Consider the following 25,555-nt stretch of genomic DNA (forward strand, 5'->3'; position numbering starts at 1 on the left):
CATATTCTTTCCATTTAATTTCCCCCTCATTCATTCATTGTTGCACATTTTCACCATGCCCACCTCTCTCCCCCAGTTCATTTTTCTCTTTGAAAGGAAAAATAAATTCTTTCATTGTTATACAATCCCTGCCCCCGCAAATCCACAGTCCATTTTACTACATATTTCTTTTTCTGGAATCTTATCATGAAAAGAATACCTAATCCTATATTCCCTTTAAACAGTTCTCTCCCTCATCTGTTTCAATGCAGTAAACACTGTTTATCCCCTCTTTTTTTAGGTTCTCCCCCAACCCCAATGTCAGTCCCGTTTTACAACAGTGGCACTATGCAGTATTTGTCCTTTTGTGACTGAGATATTTCAACACAATGTCCTCCAGGGTCACCCATTTTGTATACTATTTCATGAGTTACATTCAAAGTTGAAAGACTGGACACTAGGGTCCAGGTTCTGAACATCTATCTGTAGCTCAGATACCACTACCCACCCTCCAGACAACACACAGGCTGCACTGTTTCTAAGATGGTTATGTGACCTAAGGAAGCATGGGAGATTCCCAAGTAAGGTCACTGTCTTTCCCCAGGACATGAGAGGGGGCCACACCTCAGAAATCCACCTGGAAGTACGGCTGAAGCAGAGCCGGGACATGGTAGTAAGAGCTTCAGTCCTCCCAGGGACCCTTAGAGAGACCAGCTCCCATACCAACAGCCTGTGGCACCTGGGTCAGCCCCTCTCTGCTCTAGCAGAGTTTAAAATGTCACAGGGATCCATCTCCTACAGGGTTATGGATTTAATTGTGTCCTCTAAAATATGTGCTGTGAATCCCAACTAGTTTCTATACCTGCCCATCTAGGCTCATTTGGGAATAGTTTTCTTTGTTACATTCATGAGACCATTGATGCTTTAAGCCAATCACTTTGGGAATATAAAAAAGGACAGGCGAGCACATAAGAAAGCAAGCAAAGGCAGGAGAGATGGCTGCCACCTGGGGATATCCAAGGAACAGAGAATGATTGACAATCTGATGCTAGGTTGCTTCCCAGAGCAAACAGAGAGCCTTCCCCCACACTGGCGCACTGAACTGAGTGAGACTTGTAGCCATAAAAGTGTGAAAAAAACAAAACAACTAAGAGATATCATCTCACCCCAGCAACAATAGAAAGTTCAACAGGGAAGTAAACAACAAATGCTGGTGAGGCTGTGGGGAGCATGGAATTTTAAACACTGCTGGTTGGAATGCAAAATGGTACAATCACTGTGTAAGGTGTTCTGGCACTTTCTCAGATTTGACCCAGAAATTCCACTGCTGGAAATGTACCCTAAAGAAACCAGAGCCACAACTCAAATAGATGTATCCACACCCATGTTTACTGCTGCATTATTCACAATAGCAAGGATATGGAAGCAATCCAAGTGCCCAACTATACACAAGTGGATAGGAAAACTATGGTACATCCACATAATGAAATATTACAAAGCACTGAAAAACAATGAAATAGTAAAACATTACAGAGCACAGGAGAGCCTTGAGGATATTAAGCTAAGTGAAATATCTCAGTCACAAAAGGATAAACATTGCATAACACTACCATTATAAAATAGGACAGACATGGGGGGGATTGGAGAGAGAATGGGTAAAGAGTGGATAGATAATGAACACTGCATTAGAACAGATAAGAGGAAAAATTGTTTAAAAGGATTATACAATTATGCATTATATTTATGAGAACAATATGGAATGGGGGTGTTCTGCAGGATGGCCTAGGAGGGGGAACGGAAACAGGGAGAAAATATGCAACAGTGAATAAATAAAAGAGAAAAAAAATTTTTTAAAAGAGTTGTATTTAAAAAAATAATAAAGCATGAGCAAATAGGTTTCTGTTTGCTAAAGCCACCCACTGTGGTATTTCTGTTACAGCAGCACTGGGAAATAAAGTCAGATGGAGATGCCCCGTGTCACGGACATTCACTGGACGTCACAGACAGTCCTTCTCTTACCTTTGCTAGTGTGTCCACCACGGTCACCAGCGGCAGCTTTGCAGGGTATTTGGCCATGTCCCATTCAAAATGTGTCAAAAAAGATGTTAAGTCCACTAGAACATAAATAAGAACACAGAACATTTCAACAAATAAGCAGGATTTTTAAGGATTCTCCTTAAACCAAATGTGAAATAAAAGTCATAGTTTATGCCAAGAAAGCAACTGGTGGGCAGACTCTAGGGTCTGGGAAAGCAAATATTACCTATGGAGCTGAGAGTTCTGGGCAAACTGTCTGTCAGCCAGAAATATCAACAGCACCTAAAAACCCTCTGAAAAACACACAGGACATTATAAGAGCACTGAAATTATGCTAGGAGAATGTAAAGGTACATTCACCACTACTCTGGCTGACCTGACAACAACTAATGACTATAACTGTAAGATAAAAAGGTCCCTATATTCCTTGGAGAGGGATATAATGCTTGGAAAAGTTAAGGGTTGGTGAAAGAGAGGAAGACTTTCAACCAGATGGACTGACACAGTGTCTACAGAAAGGGGCTCGAAGGTGTCAGAGAGGGTGAGGATGGAACAGGATAGAACAGGGTTCAGACCTCTTGTTCATAGGGTTGCTATGAGTCATCCTCAGCTCGATGGCACCTAACAACGACATAGGTTGGCAGCTGTACTGTGGAAGACAGGCCTGGCAATCTACCTCTGATAAGACTTGTTGTTGTTATGTGCCGTTGAGTTACCTGAGACTCGTAGCAAACCTATGTACAACAGCCCTAAACCCTGCTCTATCCCATGCCAGTCTTATTGTCTCTGACACATCTACCACATTACTCCAGTCACTAACTCAATCCATCTCATAGAGGGTCTTCCTCTCCTCTGCTGTCTCTCCACCCTCCCAAGCATGACGTCCCTCTCCAAGGACTGGTTCCTCCTTGCAACACGCCAAAAATATGTCAGACGAAGCTTCAGAATCCTTGCCTCCAAGGAGCAGCCTGGTTTAAGCCTCTCCAGGAAAAACCTGTTCGTTCTATTAGCAGACCATGGTCTATTCAATACTTTTCTCTAGCACCACACCTCAAAGGCATCAATTCTCCTTCTATCATTGCCAGTCATTAGACAAGAAAACTGTGTGGCCCAGCTCTATTCTATAACACCTGAGACCACCATGAGCTGGAATTGACTCAATAGCAAACAATGATAGCAATACTAGGAGAAAAATGGGCAGGGAGAAAAAGAGGACCGAAGGAAAGTATACTTTGGGTGCAATTTTTCTCTAGACTTAAAACTGTTCTAAAAGAAGTAAAATTTTGTTTTGTTGGTTTTTGGTTTGTTTTTTTTTTAAAAAATCTCCATCAATAGAAAGGACACTGGAACAGATGTATTTCTGTTGCCAAAACCTCCATTTTGATGACTTACACCCTAGAGATCTGCCACAAGATTCTGCTTCTCTAGGAAAGGGAAGCAAAGTTGGAGGGTGGAAAAAAAAAGTTGGAGGGTGGGCAACAAGGATGAATGGAAATGGGAAACACAAGGAAGAACTGGGAAGAGTGCCAGGCTAACACTCCCTGTTCTTCAGCTGCTTTGGCTCCACTACCTGTTAGGTTGTCACGGTTTTTATAAAGACACCAAAAGCAAACCATAGAGCACACCTAATGAAGCATGCAGCCCTAAGCAGCCTTCTAACACCCTCTGTGGAGCCCCAAGTACAAGCTTCCTGAGGCCAACCAGGAGACAAGACAATCTCTAAATACAGGATCTATTTTAGAGAAGGCATCTCTGTTATCAAAAGAAAAACTAAAAAGGGAAAGGAAAATATGTGTAGTGTATGGATGTTCATTATGTGGTTTAGATGTGCATTTCCCGTGCATGGTCCTTATGTAAGAAGCCAGCTGAACAAAAGGTCTATGGTTCAAACCTACCATGGGAAAAAGATGAAGCAGTCTGTTCCCATAAAGATTTACAGCCTGAAAGCCCAATATGTCAGTTCTATTCTGTCATAGAAAGTCACTTTGAGCTGGAATCAACTCAACACCATAGTCTGTAAGTTAACTGAAAGATTGTAGCAAACTTAAGACGGTAGGAACAATGTGGAACAGAAGGGTGAGAATGGTTTTGCAACTGGAAGAATGTGGTCAGTGTCACTGAATTGCACATGTAGAAAACTGAGAACTGGAGTCTGTTCTGCTATGTCTATTCCCAACAACAAAAAAGAAATGAAAATTTAAAAAGAAAATAAAGCTTCAGAAGGAATGGTAGGGTCTATAAATTGATTAGTGATTGCCAGAGCTGGGGGGATGGGAGGTTACTTCTTAGGAGTACTGAATGTCTGTTCACAATGACAGAAAAATTGCATTAAGGGTAGGGTTGCATGTTGATTATTGTAAGTGCTATCAATAATTTGTGTACCTGAGAAAAGCTTAACTGGCAAAACCGTGGTGGTGGTGGTGGTTGTTTGCCATCGAGTCAAGCACTACTCATAACTGACCCTATGAACAAAAGACCTGAAGCCCTTCCGCAACCATTACCATTTATCAAATTTCACAGTTTCCAGAGGCATGCTGTTTAGGAAGTATATGCTACTTGCAAAAACTGTGGTAGATATGTTTATAATCAACACACACACACACACACACACACACACACACACACACACACACAGAGCTTCTGAGCCTGCTTACTATAACCAAACACCTTGTGGGATTTGATTCCGAAGTTCGAGGTAAAAAATCTAGGCTGCTAACTAAACTGACCTAGTAACCATTTTATTGCCTCTGGTCAACTCCCTAGTTTGTTGCACAGTGCCTGGGGTCCTTAACAGCTAAACAAAGTGCAACAATTGATATATATTTGTCTGGAACAAAAGAGGACAAAGAGCAGTCAGGAACAGGAGGAGGATAAGGGAGATGTGGTTAATTTTGTTTATGAACAACTGCCTCCTTTGATTAGAACTGGATGATACCTGGTTATTACAATTGTGTTTTTATCAAGGATTCCATATTGAAGAATTTTTATCAAAGGGGGGGAAATGAAAAACAGTATTTCAAATTCTCATGGATTCCAGGCTTCCTGAAACTATGAAGTCTGGATAAATCCCTGAAACTACTGCTCTGAGATAATCTTTAAACCTTAAGTCAATAATGCCCCTAACATCTTTTTAAAACTCTTTTTTAAAACTCAACAATAGTTTAGCTTAACTAATGAACAATGTCTGTCTTAAGAATATCACTCTTAAGCAGCAACTTGAAAGACAGGAATCTTAGAGGACAGTGAGTATAGACTAGCAGAAAAGGAATCATTTGGAAAAAGAATAGTTGCAAGAGAAAAATATAATCCGAAGAACGTAATCAATGCCACTTTACCTGGTATTGCTCTATCATGTATATGCTAACAACAAGAAGCAAGTTTGGGGTTTTTTAATTTTATACTGGTTTGTTTTTCACACTGGATCTTTCCCCCATCCCTCCCTCCACCCATCAAATTGTGTGACCCTATGATTAAGCCCCATCCCCTCCTTGAATCCTCATACTCATTCTACAATAACGATCTTGTACAGTATTTGTCCTTATGAGACTGAGATAATTAGTGAACAATGCTCTCCAGTCCCTTCCATATTACGTAGTCAAAAAGTTCTTTTTAAAAGAAAGGTTTATTCATACAAAAAGTTGCCTCTGGGTCTTCCTGGCTAACTTACCCAGATGCAGGGTGGAGGAAACAATCCCGAGGTTGGGGCCAGACATGTGAGACACTGAATAATACCACCTGTGTTGCTTCTAAGCTCCTGGACACTGAGCAAGTTAGCAACAGCACCTCTGTGAACCTCTTTTCATACCTGAGAGTGAGGGCATGAAAATGCACACCTTAAAGGGGTCTGCCCTTTTTAGACTAACTCTATGAATGTTTGAAGAGTTTTATGTGTGATCCTGGGACCTCTGGTGGCTTGGTGGGTAAGGACTTGCCCTGCTAACTCAAAGGCAGATGGTTCAAATCTACCTGCTTCTCCATGAGAGAAAGATGGGTAATCTCCCGTGCAATGCACAGGCTCTGGAAACCCTCTGGAGGATCAGCCATGTGTTGGTGCTGACTCAATGGTCATGAGTTTGAGCCTTTTTTGAAGTGTGGGTCAGCTGCTGACTACTCACAGTGTGTAATAAGTCATCTGCTTTGGCTGGCAAATCTGTACATTATGCAGTATGCCAAGATTTCTTTAAGAAGTCATTTCCTGTAGTGGCAATCTACTGTGAAATCAGTACTGGAAACCCTATAGAGTATCAATCTACTTTGGAGTCTTTACTCAGTTCCAGCTTGACAACAGTTGGTTAAATGGTGGTAAAGAAGGAAATTCAGTACATTTCCATGCTAATAACCTAGAATGCCTCTAACTGTAGTGAAACTGGCCTTTCCACACTTGGCTTTCTCAGTCTAGTATATATATATATATATAATGGCATACCCTTCTACCTGTGAAGGATATGCTCATTATTCACTTTCTTAATTGTGACCTGAGTGAATGTTTACAGAGCAAACTGGTTTTTCATTCAACCATTCATGCACATTTCATTTAACAGCATTAATTATAACATCCACATTAGAACTGCACTCTTCCAGAATGCTACCTATGGTTCTTGTTTCCCTTCTGCCCTATTCCTTGCTGCCTTTTAAGCTTCTTCCTTGGACAAATGCTGTCCTTTTGATCTTGTTTGGTTCTTGTTCTCAGTGAATCTTCCTGGAGTTACTTGTTCACTGTAATAGGTCTACTATTGTTTGGCTGAAGGCCATTTTCAGGAGTTAGTTTAGTCCAGACTCAAAGTGTGCTTAGGGAGCATATTCCCAAAGGTTCCACCAGTCTCTATCAAATCAGCAATTCTGGCCATTTTTATGACTTTGAAGCTCGTTCTTACATTTCCCCCCACTCTGTCCAGGGCATTCTACTGTGATCTTTTAGAGTAAGTCAGTCAGTGGTGGAAGCTAGGCACCATCTAGTCTCAGGGGATGGAGGTTCTCATGGTCCATTATATTTGATTATCTTTACTCTACCTCATTCCAGACAGAGGAAAAATCAAAGCTGAACTGTAGATAGCCATTCACAAGCTTCCAAGACCCCAGTCACTATTCATCCAAGTAGGATGTAGAATACTGTCTTTGTGAACAAGTTATGCCAATTGAGCTTGATATCCTACAAGACCAGAGTCTTGAGCCTCTCGGACCAGGAACCCATTGCTCTTTCTACTTTCAATCACCTTTACTGAACCTCTGCTCTCTAACCTGCTAAGGTACAGTAATCAGACCACACATCATATCATACTCTCTTTAAAGTGTTTCCTGTTAACTATGGGGCAAAGATTACATTGTTTGAGCTGGTTCATAGAAGAATGTCAGGTTGCTATAGGAGGATGGGAATTAACACCTAAAAAAAACCTAGGGAAGGCACAGACAACTTCGCTTGGGATACAGTATCCATGGAGAGAGACGCTTGAAGGTGCATAAGAGTTTACATGTGAGCTGATGGAAACAGGATGTCAAGGTGTTGGGTAAAAAGAATGGCAAATAAGCTATGTTCTGGGCCAGTGAATCAGAGGCAAAGCTGGATGGTAACAGAGCATGGATGGAGGAGGAACAGGAAAGCCAAGGCAGGGTCACAGAGGATCCTGTAGGACCTAGAAAAGTGTGGGCTTTGTCTTTGGTAGTAAAAGTCCTGTAGAGCCTTGTTGGGTACTGGACATAACTCCATCTCCAACTCTAAAAGCAGGCCTGAAAGGTGTCAGAAAACAAACAGGTCTGGAAATCAAGTGTTCAAGAGGTGAAACAATCAGTCCAAGGAGTGTTTTGGGGACCTCAGACAATTTCTCCATGTACTGGTCTGAAGGATGGCTTTGAGGAGAGTAGCCAGACAGGAGACTGCTGTTGATTTTCAGAAGATAAGCTAAGTGGGCCTGGAGGATGAACTCAACAGGATAGAGAATTAATTAGTTTTAACGAATCAGGAAGGAGGCTAGGGTGGCACTGAGACTTACAGGATGAGTAACTAGATAGAGGAAGAAGACAGTAAATCAGCTGAGTAGATACAGAAGTCAGAAGCACAGGATTGAGACAGAGGGGAGAAAAGATATGTTCAATGTGGGACAACGCTGAACTTTAAGTGAGTAAACAAGTACCAAATAAGCTTTTGGAAGCAATGGATTCAGAAAAAGGATCTGACATCATGGAAGAGTTGTCCATTTATAGCAGACAGAAATGTATATTACAATGAAGAGGATGATTAAAGCTGCTGGCGTTTACTGATTCTTACTTTGAGCCAGGTATTATTCTAAGCAGTTTATGGGAATTATTTTTCAATCTTATTGTGTCATTAACAACACTTTACAGGTGAGTGAGCAAACTCTGGCAAAGACTAAATTATGCAACCTCCATTATGAAATGAGACAAAGCATATAGGAAGCATTTATCCCTCTGTCCTTGCAAGGTGAACAGAATAGGAAATAACATTTGCCCCAGTTTCCACCACACAGTCCAGTAAGTGTCCACAGCCAAGGCAGAGCTATCCTGCAATGGCCAAAGGGAGCTTGCTCACTGTTCTTCCCACAAGGCCCATACTCAGCTCCCTTTGAGGCTGCCTAGGCCAAGAGAGGTCCTTGGGAGCATCAGTTTAGTATGTCTATATTTGTACTGGAAAGAACATTTCAATCTGTTGACAAGAATATGATAGTCTAACAATAACAAGGAAATGATGGTGTAGAAATGATTCTGGCCTGAGGAGAGAAATATACTGTGGCTGGAGGATAGCAGGGTGTGGCAGGCTAGGTCATGGCCATGACCACCTGCAGAGTGAGATGACCTTCATTCTGCAGCAAGAATAATAACAGAGTCACTTACTGAACTGGACTGTGTGGTAGGAATTGGGGCAAATGTTACTTCCTCTTCTGTTCACCTTAAAGACTAAGGTGTGTCTAATCTAAGCCATGGTATTTCCAATTTAGTTCCATACATGTGAAAGTTGGATAATAAAAGGATGATAGAAGAACTGATGCCTTTGACTTATGGTACTGGAGAAGAGAAATTAATATCTAGCTTATGGACTATCCAAAAGAATAAACAAGTCTGTCTTAGAGTATGTGCAACCAGGGTGCTCCTTAGAGACAAGGAGGGTGAAACTTGATCTTACATCCTTTGGGAATGTTGTCAGACAGGGCCAGGCCTTAGAAAAAGGCATCATGTTGCAAGGGGTTGAGGGTCAGAGACAGACAAGAAGGACTGACACTGTGAACGGAGCAGTGAGTTGAAGCACGTCTATAATCATGAGGACGGCACAGGAGAGGGCAAGGTTCAGATCTGTTGTTCACTGGACCAATTGCACATACCAACATTCTGTTCACATGCTGAAGGTAGGAATTATCACTGATACCACAGGCTTTCTGGAGACCAAGTAACCATCGCAAAGAAGGAGATAGCAGAAAGATGTCTATTTTAAGATGAGTTCCCTCTTGTCTCTATCAACTCCAGTACCCAGCAATCAGGCTGTCACTCTCCATTCCAATCACATTCACACACAATGCCGCTTTTGTCTTTCAACATTCAAGGCATGGCCTAACTCCTTCCAAAAGTTCATTCTGGCTGTTCTTTCCCCCAGTTGGCCTGAACTCTCAAGCACTCACCTCTACCATTAAATGAGTTAAGCATTGTCAGTCTCCATTAATTCTCTTTTCAAGCCCTAAGAGGGAAAAGACTAAGACTTAATTGTCTCTGTCTCCTCAAACCGTGACTGGCACACAGAAAACACTTTAGAAGCATGTTCAACTATTAGCAGAAATATTCTTAACAACCATGTTTACTTGAATAACTCATACTATTCATGACTGTTTCAAAAAGATAAAATTCTGATCAAATTCTTATTTGAACATATTTTCCAAAATCTAAGGCATTTCTGGCACTGAGACAAAGAGAATGGATTTACCCTTTCCCCTTGAAGAACTGTCATTTAAGATCCAGCTCATCTCTCTGGGACTCCTACTTGTCTCCCCCGAGGCACCTAAGCTCTCAGCCTATATTTCCAACACAGCATGTACCACACTGAGAGTCTGCTCCCTCATTAGGTTGTGAGCTTGGTGCTTCCTCAAAAAGCTGAACATAAAAATTCCATATGACCCAGCTATTCCACTGCTTGGAATATATCCTGAGAAAATGAGAACTGAGGTACAAATGGAGATTTGCACACAAACATTCATAGCAGCAGCGTTATTCACAATCACAAGAATATGGAAACAGCCCAATGTCCAACCACAATAGAATGGATTGAGAAACTGTGGTACATTTGCATGATGGAATATGACGCAGCATGCAGGAACAATGATTTTCAAAATCACTACCTAGCCTGAGAGGGACTAGAGAGCATTACGCTAAGTGAACTAACTCAGTCCCATAAAGACAAATACTGCATAAGACCATTATTGTGGAAATAGAAAGATAAATAGTAAAACATGTATGAGGATCCAAGGGGGGAGGGTAGAAAGATAGGAGTGAGGATGGGCAGGTGGGTAATCATAGGGTCATACAATTTGATGGGTAGTAGGAGGAGTAAAGGAAATGGGAAAGATCTAGTGTGGAAAACAATGTATACAAACTTTGTATGCAAACTAGTATAAAATTAAAATTTTATTTTTTTAAAAAAAAGGTTTTATTAAGAAAAATGTGGCATCAGAACCAGAGGAAGACTCCTCAACAACCTGATAATACAATATTACCTGCTGAAATTGAGGACTTGAAGTTCTATACTGCAGAGGATCAAAGTCTATAGCTTTCAACATGGAATGCATCTCAACATCAAGATGATGATGAAAATCCTTGCCACTGAACTGACAAGCAGCAGCATGATAGATGGAGAAAAGATTGACACTGTCAATGATTTCAACGTCCTTGAATCCACAATCAGTAACCTCAGTACCCGCAGTCAGGACACCAGAAGATCAGGGAACTCTCCAAATCACTGAGGAGCAATGCTGTCAGTTTGAAAACTAAGGTGCACTGATTCGGGGCATTGTCTTTACCATCACTTGCTATGCATCTGAGAGCTGGACGACAAATAAGAAGGACAGAAGAACTGATATCCTTGAGTTGCAGTGTTGGAGAAGAGCACTGAATAACCAATGGTCAGCCAAAAGAACAAACAGATAGGTGTTGGGAAAAGTGCAACCAGAGTGTTCCTTAGAGGCAAGGATAGTGAATCTACTATTCACATATATCAGGCATGTTGCTCAGAGAGGCTATTTTTAGGAAAGGTGTCATTCTTGGAGAAGTGAAAGGTCAACAAAGAGAAGATCCCCAATAAAATGGATTGTGACTGCAGCAATGTGTTTAAGCGTGTCAAGACAATAGGACAGGGTTTGGATCTGTCGTTCATAGGGTCACTGAGTCCTCCTCAACCTGATGGCACCAAACCAGCAATAACAAGGATTGTATCTCAGCCGTCTCAGAGTCCTCAGCCCTCGGTACCAGATCTGCCACTGGCAGATACAAGTGACTGATGAATAAATAAAGGAAGGATGCTAGACAAGGACATGGTGCAGAAGTCCAATAAAAGCAAAAAGAAAGTGTTGGGCTTGTCATTGTGACCTCCTCCTCCGACAGCTCACCTTCCTATTCTAAGCTCCAGCTCCAGAGGCTGATTCTTGCCCCTAATGGAGCAGTAGAGCTCCAAAGGGCAGCCTTCACCACCCGTGCAAGTTGCCCTTGGTGAGCATATGGCATGAGATGGTCGTCTACCCTACAAACTTGTAGCCCTCCACAGTGCTCTTCATGGCTTTCTCCACCTGCTTAAGATGAAATCAGCCTCTCCTCCAATTTCCTGGCCTGAAGTGAAGCCTCATCCTTCATGGGCAGAGACCATGATGCAGACAAATCAAAACTCACTGCACACCCAGCCTCTTGAGCAACAGCGGTCTAATCTGAGACTAATTAAGGCTTCAAAGGAAACAGGAAGGCAAAGGACTGGACTGGCTGAAGCAAGTGTGTCTGGATAACTGGGCACACCTCTAGGTGTTTATATCTTCTGTGTACTGGTTACAGCCCAAGTCAAGAATGTTTGCTTAGCTTTGGCAATAAACAAATATATCTGTGGTTTTCCACATTAAAAAATCAGCTAAAGGATGTAAGCAAACAAAAACAAAAGGTACTAAGTAAAACTAAGGGCTTAGAAAGGAATCCTTATCAACTTCATTCACAGAGAGGGAATTCTGGTGGCCTCGAGGCAAGAAGTTACTCTGCAATCCTGAAGGCACGCAGTTTGAATCCACCAGAAGCTCCCAGGGAGAAAGATGGGTATTCTCCTCCTATGGGTTTACTGCCTCTGAAAACCCCCTGGAGGGTCTGCTATAGGTCAGCTCCCACTTATGGGACACAACATCAACAACCATTCACAGATCAGAAAACAAAGTTCCAAAGAAGTGACCTGTTAAGGCTATAAAGTGCATTGAACAGCAAGATCAGGCTAAACCACTAAGTATGAGTGGTTCCAAAATCTTCATTTCTTGCCCTAAATTCCTGTGTCTCTTGCGGTGGAGAATTGATAGTCTCCATTTCTGTGAAAGAGCTCTAATAGCCTGGTAGGTAAAGAGAGGCACTGCTGACCCAAAGATGGTGTGCCTGGCATTTCTAATCTGCTATCAACACAAGTGAAATATGGGCGTTCTACTCTTCTAATGACGTACAATCTCTGAAAATCTGCTAGAGGGTTAGCGATGAGTTGGTTGCAACTCAATAGCAGTCAGTCTGAGTTTTACAAAGTGAGGGAGTTTTTTTGTTTGGTTGGGTTTTGTTTTGTTTTAGGTTAAAAAGCAAAACCAGACAGATTTATTAAGAGAAGATATGTCTCCAAAACAACTATGAGATATCATCTCACCCCAGTCAGAATAGCAAAATTTAACAGAACAGCAAGCAACAAATGCTGGTGAGGTTGTAGAGAAACTGGAACCCTTATTCACTGATGGTGGAAGTGTAAAATGGTACAACCACTGTGGAAGGCGGTATGGCGCTTTCTCAAAAAGTTGCAAATAGAGATAACATTTGACCCAGCAATTCCACTATTGGGAATATACCCCAAAGAGACCATAACTGACATCCAAGCAGATATATGCACACCCATGTTTATTGCGGCTTTGTTCACAATAGCAAGGAGTTGGAAACAACCTAAGTGCCCATCAACAAACAAATGGATGGAGAAGTTGTGGTATATTCACACAATAGAATACTAGGCTGCATTGAAAAACAAAGAACTCAAGCAATATTATTCAAAATGGGTGACCCTGGAGGACATTATGCTGAGTGAAGTATCTCAGTCACAAAATGACAAATACTGCATGGTGCCACTATTGTAAAACAGGACTGACATTGGGGTTGGGGGGAGACTGAGAAAGATGGGTTTAATAATGTATACTGCATTGAAACAGATGAGGGAGAAAACTAGATATGTGATAAGGTATTTTTGTCATGACAGGAGTCCAGAGCAAAGGCTACATAGTAGAGTGGACCTAGAAGGAGGGATTGTAAAACAATGAAAGAATTTTTCTTTTATTTTTCCAATAGAGTAGATTACTGGGGGGGGGGCTCAGAGGGGAGAAAAGTGCAACAATGAATGAATGGAAATCAAAAGTCTCTGTAAATTTTCATTGAAATGAATAATAGATTAAAAAGAGAGAGAGAGAGAGAGAAGATATGTCAAACTGTGGTTGACTCTGAGAAGAATGGGAATCCCAGAACACTTGATTGTGCTAATGAGAAACCTACACTTGGACCAAGAAGCAGTCATCAGAACAGAGCAAAGAAACACTGCATGGTTCAAAATTGGGAAGGGTGTACACCAGGGATGTGTCCTGTCTCCATACCTTTTCAACCTGTATGCAGAACAGATTATCCAGGAGGCTGGGCTTTAGAAGCAGAAATGTGGGGTCAAGATTGGTGGAAGATCTAGCAACAATCTGCGTTATGCAGATGATACAACCCTGCTTGCTGAAACTGAGGAGGACCTCAAGCACTTGCTGCAGAGGGTCAAGGACTGCAGCCTTCAGTATGGACTGAGGCTCAATGTCAAGAAGACAAAGATTCTCACCACTGGACCAATTGGTAGCATCAGGATGGATGGCGAAGAGATTGAGATTGTTCACAGCTTCAGTTTGCTCGGCTCCATGGTCAACACTCTTGGCACCAGCAGCCAGAAAATAAAAAAATGTATCGCGATGGGAAAGTCTGCTGTGAGGGACCTCTCTAAAGTACTCAAGAGCAACAGTGTCTCTCTGGAGACTAAGGTGCACCTGAGTTGGACAATGACTAGGGAGGATAGAAGGAGAATTGATGCCTTTGAGCTGTGGTGCTGGAAAAGAGTATTGAGGGTACCATGGAGTTCTAGGAAAACAAACAGATTCATCCTGGAAAGAGTTAAACTGGGCTGCTCCTTGGAGGCAAGGATTTTGAAGCTCCGGCTAACATACTTTGGACATGTTGTAAGGAGAGACTAGTCCTTGGGGAGGGACATCACGCTTGAGAGGGTGGAGGGACAGTACAGGAAGGGAAGGCCCTCTAGGAGGTGGACTCATTCAGTGACTGGGGTAATCAGGATGGGAGTGTCAGAGACAGTGCGAATGGCACAGGACAGAGCAGAGTTTAGGGCTGTTGTACATAGGGTTGCTATGAGTGCAAGCAACTCAATGGCACATAACAACAACAACAACAACATGTCTCAAAGGAAAGAGCAGCCTTCTTCCCTATGAAAGGAAGTAAATGCAAGAGGGACTGTACCACTGAGGTGGGTGGATGGGTTGTATAGAAGGATTCTTCATCTGGGTGCAGCTTGGGGCCTGGAGTCTGGGCCAGTGAGATATTGTATAGCAAGTTTTAAGTTTAGTGGGCAGGTCTTATTCCTGTCCATTGTCCTAGATGTCAATTACATACCCAAAGTTTTAAAGGTTCTCTATTTTTTTTAACTATAATCTTTTTTTTTATTACATGAATACTTTAATGCAAAATGCTTAACACTTAAAATTAGCAAAGCTTCATTTAAATTAAAACTCCATTTAAGTAAAGATGGTTAATCCCAAGAATTGTACAGTAGTTTATTTCTGCAGCATGCCAGCAGCCCTGTGGGTCCAGGTGACGCCTTCACTGCATGCCTCTCCTCTGCTGTTCCTCTCAGCCCTTGGGGTGGGGACAGGGCACCAGGACAGACACATGGCGAGACCCAAATGAGTCTTGCAGTGATTTTTAATGAGTTAGCGACTTCACTTTAAGCTGTCCAACCAAACAGCTGGGGCGTAAGAGCAGGTGGTGGTTTCACAGCTGAGGAGAGGTCTGCTTTTTTTACAGCTCGGTAAAGTTCTGGCCTAGGTGAGAAGTAACTATAATCTTTTACGGGGCAGTTGTATTTAAGAATTTCTTCATTTTAACAAAATCTTTTGAATGGATGTTAATATATTGGTTTTTCATTCATTTGTATATTTTGCTTTATAACATTAATTATAATTTATTAAAGTAATTAATTATAATATCTGATCCTTCCCTTATTGTATTTTGCCTTTACTTTCACTCATATTATTTATACTTTAAGTTTTAATCTCTTCTCCCCTTCCCTTTCCTGGCAACCATCCAAGAATGGCTATGCCTTTCCTTAGCTTTATAAACCATCTTAACAATCCTTCAGTATGCCACTCAACTTCATTTCCTCTTGATTCATCCATATTGTGCACTGTCTCATAAATTCTTTATCATTCTTTAGTGTTGCATAATACTTCATTGTACAAACATACCAGAGTTTCTTTAGCCATTCATCTGTTGATGAATACTTACATTGTTTCCATCTCTTTGTTATTTATTCTAAATAACACTGCCGTGAACACAGGTGAACACAGATCTACTTGTGTCATAGATCTTATTTCCTAGGGATATATATCTAGTTGTGGCATTACTGAATCAAATGATATTTCTATTTTCAAGTTTCTAAGGAAGCACCAAATTGCTTTCCACAGTGGTTACACCATTTTACATTCCGACCATCAGTGTATGAGAGTTCCAATCTCTCCACATCTTCACCAGCATTTATTGCTATTGTTTCTGTGGTTAAAAGGTCTCTTTACTAAAGCACTTTGCAGAGCCTTTAATAAACATTCAGGAATCCAGATTGAGTACCACCTAATTAAAACCCACTTGTACACAGTGCTGCACATGGGCTGGTATAATTAAAAAACAGGAATAACTCATTTTACTGAACTTCACTTTACAGAGAGAGTGGGTTTTTGTTTTGTTTTTAACAAACTGAAGGTTTATGGAAACCCTGTGTTGAACAAAAGCTCTTTGTGCCTTTTTTTCCCAACAGCACATGCTTACTTTCTGTCTCCCTGACAAATTATGGTAATTATTATGATATTTCAAACTGTTTTCATAAAACTATCACACATTTTATGGACTACAGTATAGGGTAAATCTAACTTTCATATGCCCAAAGAAACAACAATGGCAAAAATTGTGTGTCTTGCTTCATTGCAACATTTGCCTTACTGCAATGGTCTGGAATTCAACCAGCAATGCCTCCCAAGTATGCAGTTTAAGCAGGTTGGGGAAAACCCAGAGCAAATTATCTTTCCAAAACTCAAAACCAAGAATGACCTGTTTGACACAGAGATTCTCCCAGGGAACATGAAAAGAAGTTTCCTAGCAAGAAGAAAGCTCAGAAATGCACCACAAAGCTAAGCCCTGGTCCTTCAGTCCCATGGAGCAGGCAGGCAGGATGTCACAGGCAGTCACGAAGGTAAAAGGATGCAGAAGTTCGGCCGGAATCCCAGAGACTCCCCATTTCCAAATGATATTCAGTACCACACAAGGAAGAAACAAGAAATAAAAGAAATAAAATCGTTGCTATCTGAGTTATATGGCTAGTGTGACCTAGTTATGGGGTTACTAGTTGATAAATACACCATAACTTGATCATAAGGTCCCTACAGCCAGGCCAAAAGTTCTCCATCCTAGAAGCATGCAGACAGCACCCCGTGCACAGACGCACCACACAATGCATGACCTACTCTTTAAACATTTCATTTTCTCCTTCAAACCTGCAATACAATAAAGTGGTATTATTAAATTACATTAAAACATCAAGTTCAGATTTGGAACTATAAACAGTTGCATCTGTCAATTTAAATAAGCAAACATTAGAAAATAACCCTATTTTAAGGGCAGAAGGAAAACACAAATATATATTTAACTAGTGATATAAATGTTTATTTAATTAGTAATAGAAATGTTAGACATGTAATATATACTTATATTTTCAACATTTGTGCATGCATACAGTCAACATAAGCTTAATCATCCTCAAAAACAGTCAAAGCCATCACTGTGGAGTTGGGATCACCCCTCCAGCAGGTTTTCAGAAGCTATAAATTGCATGGGAGGGGACTGTCCGTCTTTTTCCCAAGGAGCCGCTGGTAGATTTGAACTGGCTGCCTTTATGTTAACAGCACAACTCTCTGTAGACTACACTACACTAATTAGCTCTCTCTATATATTTAAGTATATAGTTTTAAAATTTCTAAAATCCCAAAGTTTTTTTATATGCAATTTTCTAGTGATTAAAATGATATATACATATATCTATAACTAATGAACCAAAAGTGCATTGGAATCAAAGAATATTCATCCTAACATATTCACCCAAGCATTTTAGTGTGAATGTGACAGCACAGCACATTTTCCATCTAGTTGTTGACTGCCTTCGAGTCGAGCACGACTCATAGTGACCCTATGAACAAAAGGCCTGAAGCCCCTCTACAAATATCAACATTTATCACAGTTCAGAGAGTTTCCAGAGGCATGTTATTTAGGAAGTGGATGCCACCCCTGCTTCCAATTTCCATTTAGACCTGTTTCTTATTTACTATATTCCCCTTATTTAAGACTCATTTCAAGCACTCTTCTGTATATGATCCCCACCCCCAGTCTGGAAAAGATGGAGTCCATCCTAGCATTTATCCTACCAGGAGAGGAGATGGAATTTTCCATGGGGAAAGGAAAGGAGTCTGGAGAAGGTGGGACAAACAACAAGACTTTGCCATGGACCTCACTGAACTCAATTGCATTGGCTGACTTGAGTTACAAGGTAAGAAAAGTCAAGTGACATGAAACGAGGACTATAAACCTGGAAGGGGCATGTCTTGACAACAAAATGGCACTGCTGAGCTTCACACAGGAAGAAGTGTGGCCACTGCCAGACTTATCAGTTCAGAGCCTCAGGAGACCTGGAGTGCTCCAGTGATTACTTGGAGACAGAGCCATGACTGCACATGTTCTGAAAAGGGCTGAACAAGCAGTTACTCTAAAAGCATGTCACCCACCTACCTCCATTAGCCAAGAGGTTCTCCTGAACCTTCCCCTTTGCATCTTCCATCACTTCGACCACACTCTGAGCCATTTTCTTTATGAGGCTTTAGTAAAAGAGGAGAAACAGGCAGTTAGAGCAGAAAAACATCTCAAACTTCAAAACAGCACATAAAGATACTCTCCTCATTGCTGGCAGGAAAATGAAACGTTACAACCCTCTAGGGGAATATTCTGGCAATACCTATGAATAGATTTAAAATGCTAATAGCCTTTGAACCAGTAATTCTACTTCTGAGAAACTATCTTAAGGAAACAGTACAAATAGAATAAAGGATTCTGAATAAAAACACGTTCTTCATAGCACTGCTGCTAAAATGAAAACTGGAAACAGGTGGAAGGTCTAACAATAGGGAATTGTTTAAGTAAGTGATGGTATTTCTAGCTGAATGTTATTAAGTAGCTACTGAAAATGTTTACAGAGAATTCCTTATGTCTGTGGAAGAAGGCAAGTATTATAATATTGCCTGGAAAAAAAGATACAAAATTAGGTATGTACTATGGCTGCAAGTATGCAAAAATATTCTACATGTTTTCTACAAAAATTTTTTACCAGTTTCCTATGATAATCCAGTAATGGTATGTTGTTGTTGCTATTGTTGATTGCCTTTAAGTCAAGCATGACTCATAGCAACCCTATGAACAAAAGGCCTGAAGCCTCTCTACAACTATCAACATTTATCAAAGTTCATAGTTTGTATGGGCAAGTTATTTAGGAAGTGGATGCCACTTCTGCTTCCAAACCTGTCACAGTATGTTATGTACCATTTAGTCACCTGTGATGTATAGTAACCCTGTGTTATATTCATTGGAATTTTTAAACCTCAAAAGATGTAAAGAAATACAGAAAAAGGAAAACAAGTGAAGTGCACTTGGACCACTTAATTCAGCATAGTATAGTCATGTGTGGACTAATGTCCATAAAACATTCTGTGAAACAGTGATTGGACTCTTTGTGTAAGTACCACATCGTAGCCAGGTCCTGCTTTTTAAGCATTTTGAACAAGCTCCCAGCTACAGCAGTGATCAGCAACCTGCTCAGAAGGATTACTTCTTGAGGTCTGTCCTCACACCGGTCATTAGCAATTTCTCCATTATCTGATCAAGGTCCCTCTCAAATTTTCATCAGTCCTATAGTTTTCAATTGAGCTGACCCTTCTGCTAAATTTCTCCTTTTAGCTAATCTTTCCATTAAAGATTCTACAACTTGCAGAACTGTTTTCTGTTTTAGAAGATCATATGGAAGAAGGCATCATGATTGGAAAAGCAGGTAGGCTATTCCTTAGAGAGGGACATCATGCTCAGAAGGGCAGGATCAGTAAGACAGAGGAAGACCCTCAACCTGGTGGACTGACACAGTAACTGCTGCAATGGGCTTGAGTGTGTCAGAGATTGTGAGGATGGCACAGGATAGAGCAGGGTTCAGATCTGTTGTTCCAAGGGTCATACTTGACTGGACAGCACCTAACTACAACAATATGTTGTTGTTGTTATGTGCCATCAAGTAGCTTGCCACTCATGGCGACCCTATGTACAACAGCCCTAAACTCTGCTCTGTCCTGAGCCAGTATATTCAATACTCTTCTCCAGCACCACAGCTCAAAGGCATCAATTCTCCTTCTATCCTCCCTAGTCACTGTCCAACTCTCTGATGCATAGCAAGTGATAGCAAAGACCATGGCCTGTATCAGATGCACCTTAGTCTCCAAAGAGATACCACTGCTCTAACAACAATATAGCGCACGTAAAATAAGAGGTCTATGGAAGTATGAGAACAATCACTCCAGCTGGCAGCTCCACCCAGATGGGCTTCTGGCTCAAGAAGGAAGACAATATAGTCCCTGCTAAAGGGTTGTCTGACTTGTGGCTTTGTGTACGGTTAGGAGACAGAATGAAGAGGAAGAATGAAGTCTATCTCTCCCAGCTCCAGTTACCTCCTTTCTTCTACCCTTTCTAGCCTGAACAGGAGGACTTCTTCACCAGCAGCCCTGCATCACTGCCCTCCCTCCTGTCCTTCCTCACAACCCACACACAAATATTCTATTTCTTTATATTAAGCCTCTTAAATTTTTCCTCATTAGAGTCTTCTATTATCTATTGGGATACTGGCATTCATTTGTTCATCTATTCATTCATTTAGAAAATCTGATGTATAAATCAGCTATTATGTCCCAAACACTATTCTAGATGCAAAAAACCCCCCCCAATATAAACCCCTACTTTCAAGACGTTTCTCTTCTAACTCTGTCAATGGTTCTACTTCTAACATTACTATAGTGAACTGTCCAAGTAATTGTCTCATGTTACCATATTCCCTGCTATACCAATAGCTAGTATGTGCTTATGTAAAGGCAGTGATCAGTCCAGCCCTTATCCACCAGAGCTAGACAGCAAGAGTTTGCTGAATAAACAAACAAACCCTGGCATTCTTACAATACCTATAACAACATGCACTTCCTTCCTAATGTATCTAAAAACAAAGCTTGCTCATCATTTTGTTAGTGACTCTTTGCTGCTCCCGAATTTAGCCTCTCTGAAGCCTTTAACTCTAACAAGTGTGGTTTCATCTGTCCCAGGCATGTGCACCACTGCTGGAAAGCCTCAGAATAACATGGTCTGAAAGACACCTCAGAACAGCAGAGCTTGGCAAAACGCAACTGCTTGGAAAACACTTGTCTCATTTAATAAAAACCAAACCAAACCAACAAAAACCCCACCTTTAATCTGTGGTCACTAATTTAAGAACCAACACTACATTGTTTTCTACATGAATCACACACATTTTCTCATTAAAAGTACCTCAACACTCTGTATACTGTTTTACATTTCTCTTTCCACCTTAGTCTCTTTTATAAACATCTTCTCATCTAAGACTAGAGGTGCCCTCCTTGTAATTGCTGCCTAATAAGTAGTTCATCACTGCATGACTAGAAAACAACTAGCTCCCTACTATAGAATATTGAGATTGTGTTCATTTTGATACTGATAATACTGTTGCAAAAAAAAAGTTGTGATGAGTATCACTATAAATATACATTTTGTCCATTCATACAGACTAGTCCCTGAGAGAAGACACCATGATTAGAAAAGTAGAGTGTCTCTGAATGGAAGGAAGACCCTCAATGTGAGCTAGACAGGCACATAGGCTGTAACAATGGGCTTAAGCACTACAGAGGTTGCAAGGATAGAGCAGGACGTGACTAGGTTTCCATCTATTTAACGTTCATAAGGTGGCGGTGAGTTGGAGCCCAGGCAATGGCATCTAGCAGCAATGTATGAAGAATGGATTGCTGAAAAAGCAATTACTGGGGGAGGAAGAGAGTATTCTGAATATTTCCATTTTAATAGTTAAGACCAAACCATGCTCCAAATCTCTCTGACATTGCTGCCAAGTCAGAAATGACTCATAGCTGACCCTCCACAAGGCTCTAAGTCTCACAGGAGAAGCTCACCCATTGTTCTCTCATGGAGCCACTGGTGGATTCAAACTGCCAGAGAAGCACGATATCTGAGTTAACAGTGCAACTTCCTAAGAACTTTGCTACCAGAACTCCTCTACCCACTCCAATTATATCGAGCCAATTACTCTCACCATCAATGTATGGGAGTGTCTGTTTCCCCTAAACTCTTGCCAACAATGTGGTTAGGTGATGTGGAGTTGATTCTGACACACAGCAACCCTAAAGACAGCGGAGCAAATGCAGGGGCCGACGGGATTTCACTCTGTCGTACACTGGGCTGCTGTGAGTCAGAGCCAACTCAAAGCACTGAACAATGCCATCCTCACAGTCTTTTACCATCCACAAGCCCACTGTTGCAGCCCCATGAAAATCTATTTCATTAAGGGTCTTCCTCTCCTTGTGGGTCTTCTACTTTTTACAAGCCCGACCTTTAGGGGCTAGTAGTAGCATGTCTAAAGTACATGTCACAATGTCTTCCAAGAAGCATTCCAGCTGCTGTCACAATGTCTTTCAAGAAGCATTTCAGCTGACCTTCTTCCCAGAAAGATTGGCTCAGTCTTCATGGCATATTCAATACTCATCATCAACACTATAGGTCAAAGGCATTGATTCTTTACTGTTTGTTATTCTGGTCCAACTTTCTCTTGAAGTTATTGACAAGACCCAGGCATGATTCAGTCCTGAAGGTGACAGCTTTGGTTTTTAACACATTTAAAAAAGGTCTTTTCTAACAAATGTTCCCGACGTTTGATTTCTTGACTCCTGATACCTTAAATGCTGACTGTATCCAATAAAAGGAAAATCTTTGACAACTTCAGTAATTTCTCCATTCATGATACTGTTGTTTATCGGTCCAGTTGTGAGGATTTGTTTTCTTATGTTGAAGTGAAATACATAATGAAGACTTTGAGCTTCTGCATACTGCAGGTTGTTAGTCTTCTTTCAAATTTTCTGGCATGTTCTTCTTCATATAGTTCAGTTGTGTGTATTATTTACTCAGCATACAGACTGAATAAAGATGCTGAAATGATACAACCCTCACGCACACCTTTCCTTATTTTAAATCATACATTCACTGTCACTGAGCCAGAAATAACTCCCTGAGGACCCTCAAGTGGGTTTTCAAGAGGCTGTACAAATGCACAGGAGCAAACTGCCTGTGTTCCTCCCTCAGAGCTGGCAGCAGGCCACCGCCTTTGGGTTGCAGCTCTCTAGTAGCCCAACTCCTGTTCTTGTGTTCTTAGGTGTTACTGAATTGAGTGCAGCTCACAGTGACCTTATGAACAACAGACCTGAATTCCGTTCTATCCTGTGCCATCCTCAAGATCTCAGATATGCTCAGGCCCACTGTTACAGTCACAGTGTCAATCCATCTTGCTGGTGGGGCATGTTGCCAGGAGGTTCAGGCCTTAGAAAAAGACATTTCTTGGGGGGAATGGTGGAGAGTCAGAGAAAGAATTTAAGCAGAGCTTTGTTTAAAGCATGCAATACCTAAAGTCTGCCCATCGCCACTGAGTCAGAACTGACTCACACGTGACTCTCCAAGGAAAACCTACTGGACATTGCAGTATGACTGAAGACTCATAGGTTGTAAGTTACACAGAAGGAGATTACCCATTTTTAATGGATTTGAACAGCCTGCCTTTGGATTGACAGTGCAACTCTTTAACCACTAGGCCACCAGTGCTGTCTTATTCAAATTGAGGAATTGTCTCTTAGTCTACGGACAATATGAAGTACTTGCTTGGTGGAAGCTGAGGTCTCCAGAGGAGTCATAGCACCATATCATTTTCTGATATTGGTTCAGATTTCATTTGCTTTCTTATTGACTAGTATATCGGATGTGGCCTTGCCTTCAGGAAGTATGCAGCTGAAAGTGCATTACATACCTCTGGTGGCCTAGTGGCAAGAAAGTGTGCTGCAATCTCAAAAGTGCACAGTTTGAATCCACCAGACGCTCCAGTGGAGAAGGAGAGACAACCTCCTCCTGTGCCAGTTGGATCTGATTTGACAATATGCAACAAGAAAAATGAGAAAGAAATAAAAAAAGAAGAAAGAGCATTACAACCACCAGTGAATCCTAAAGAGAGGCAATCCACCCTTGGGTCTTGCAGGGAACTTACCTCTGGCTATGTCTTTGGTGATTCCCAAGAGTTAGATTTGACTACCATGTAGTCAGGCTGAGGGAATCCCAGAAACAATCCTGTACATTTTTAAATTTGTAATAGCATACGCAACCCGTTACAGAATGTTCCAAATATTATTAATTAAATCCATAGCTACGTTCCCATAACCATGGCCATAGATTTCATTCATATTAGAGATGAGGAGGAGGGCGCATGACAGGACAAGGTTCAGATCTTTTGTCTATAGGGTCTCTATAGGGTCAACTTGACAGTACCTTATAACAACATAACTATGATCCAGTAAAATAGCTTTCAGGATCAAACCAGTGTTTTTTCCTCATTCTAAAATGATCTGTCTTGTCTTTGCTCTGTTATTGTCTTTAAAAAACGAGCCTCTATGACTGTGCTTGAGATTCAGACTTCTTTCCTCCTTAGACCCATGAGGACAATTAAGCATTCTGGGATTTCCATTCCTCACAGTGTTATCTACAGTTTGTTGTGAGCCATACAGTTGAATGCCTTTGCATAGTCAATAAAACACAGGTAAATATCTTTCTGGTATTCTCGGCTTCCAGCCAAGATCCATCTGACATCAACAGTGATAACGGTCATTCCATGTCCTCTTACGAATCCGGCTAGCATTTCTCGCAAACATAAGGTATTATGAATCTTTTTTTAAGTCTTTGCCAATCTGATAGCTGGAAAAAAAATACCTCATTGTTATTCAGATACAATTTCCTTGTTTACTGGACATCTTTTCATATCATTACTGGCTTATAAAGGCCCATTTTCTACTCATATGAATTCATTTCCCTAACACTGGCATATTCTTTTACTTTCTTGTTCATCTCTTAATTGACTTTTATGGGTTCTTAGATGTATAAGAAATTCAGTTCTTCACTCAATGTGTTGATCTAGGCAACATAACCACTTTAAAGATAAAAAAAAATTAAGAGTAGAATAAGTAGGAGTCATTTTACAAAACTAACAAATATCAAAGTAGGAACTGGTCCCAGACACGACTCTAATGCTCATGCTTTTAGATAGCTAGTCAAAATTAAATTCTGGCTCTTTTATATAAAAACACATATATACCCATAAGAGAAGATGTACAACTCATATTTATACCTAAAACTTTAAAACAGCATATAAATATTTTGGTTGCAGTATCACACATAGTTGTCAAGTTGTCAAAATGTAGCTTGTTCATTTAAAATGTGTAAATTTCGCTATATGAAAAGTTTACATCATGTAAAAAAATCCCTTTAAGCTGGCATCTCTTTAATAAAGCAAACAACATTAACACCAGAAAGGAGTAGGAGGAAATCAACAATGTGCTTTCTACATAGTGTCGTGGGAAAAGTGCAGCCAGAGTATTCCTTGCAGGCAAAGATGGCAAAACTTCATCTCAAATACTGTGGGCATGTTGTCAAGAGAGGCTATTCCTTGGAAAGGGACAGGAAAGGTGGAGGGTCAGCAAAGGAGAGGGAGGCCTGCAACGAGATGGAGTGACATGGTGAAAAGAGCAATGGGATCAAGTGTATCCGATGAAGAGGATGACACAAGATA

At 41.0% G+C, this 25,555-nt stretch overlaps 1 protein-coding gene across 2 annotated transcripts in view; it reads right to left on the reverse strand.

Moving 5' to 3' along the window:
• Window positions 1–25,555, reverse strand: part of ATP6V1C2 (ATPase, H+ transporting, lysosomal 42kDa, V1 subunit C2) — a 108,963-nt gene that overhangs the window by 30,472 nt on the left and 52,936 nt on the right. For both annotated transcript variants that reach the window (XM_006903313.1, XM_006903312.1), the window contains exons 3-4: window positions 18,361–18,446; window positions 1,999–2,093 (exon numbers count right to left, since the gene is read on the reverse strand). In XM_006903313.1, coding sequence (XP_006903375.1) covers window positions 1,999–2,093; window positions 18,361–18,446 — 181 coding nt within the window. The remainder of the gene's footprint in view (window positions 1–1,998; window positions 2,094–18,360; window positions 18,447–25,555) is intronic.

This window comes from Elephantulus edwardii, unplaced genomic scaffold (genome assembly GCF_000299155.1).
Source record: "Elephantulus edwardii isolate Elephantulus edwardi_28Jun2011 unplaced genomic scaffold, EleEdw1.0 scaffold00561, whole genome shotgun sequence".
Classification (NCBI taxonomy): domain Eukaryota; kingdom Metazoa; phylum Chordata; class Mammalia; order Macroscelidea; family Macroscelididae; genus Elephantulus; species Elephantulus edwardii.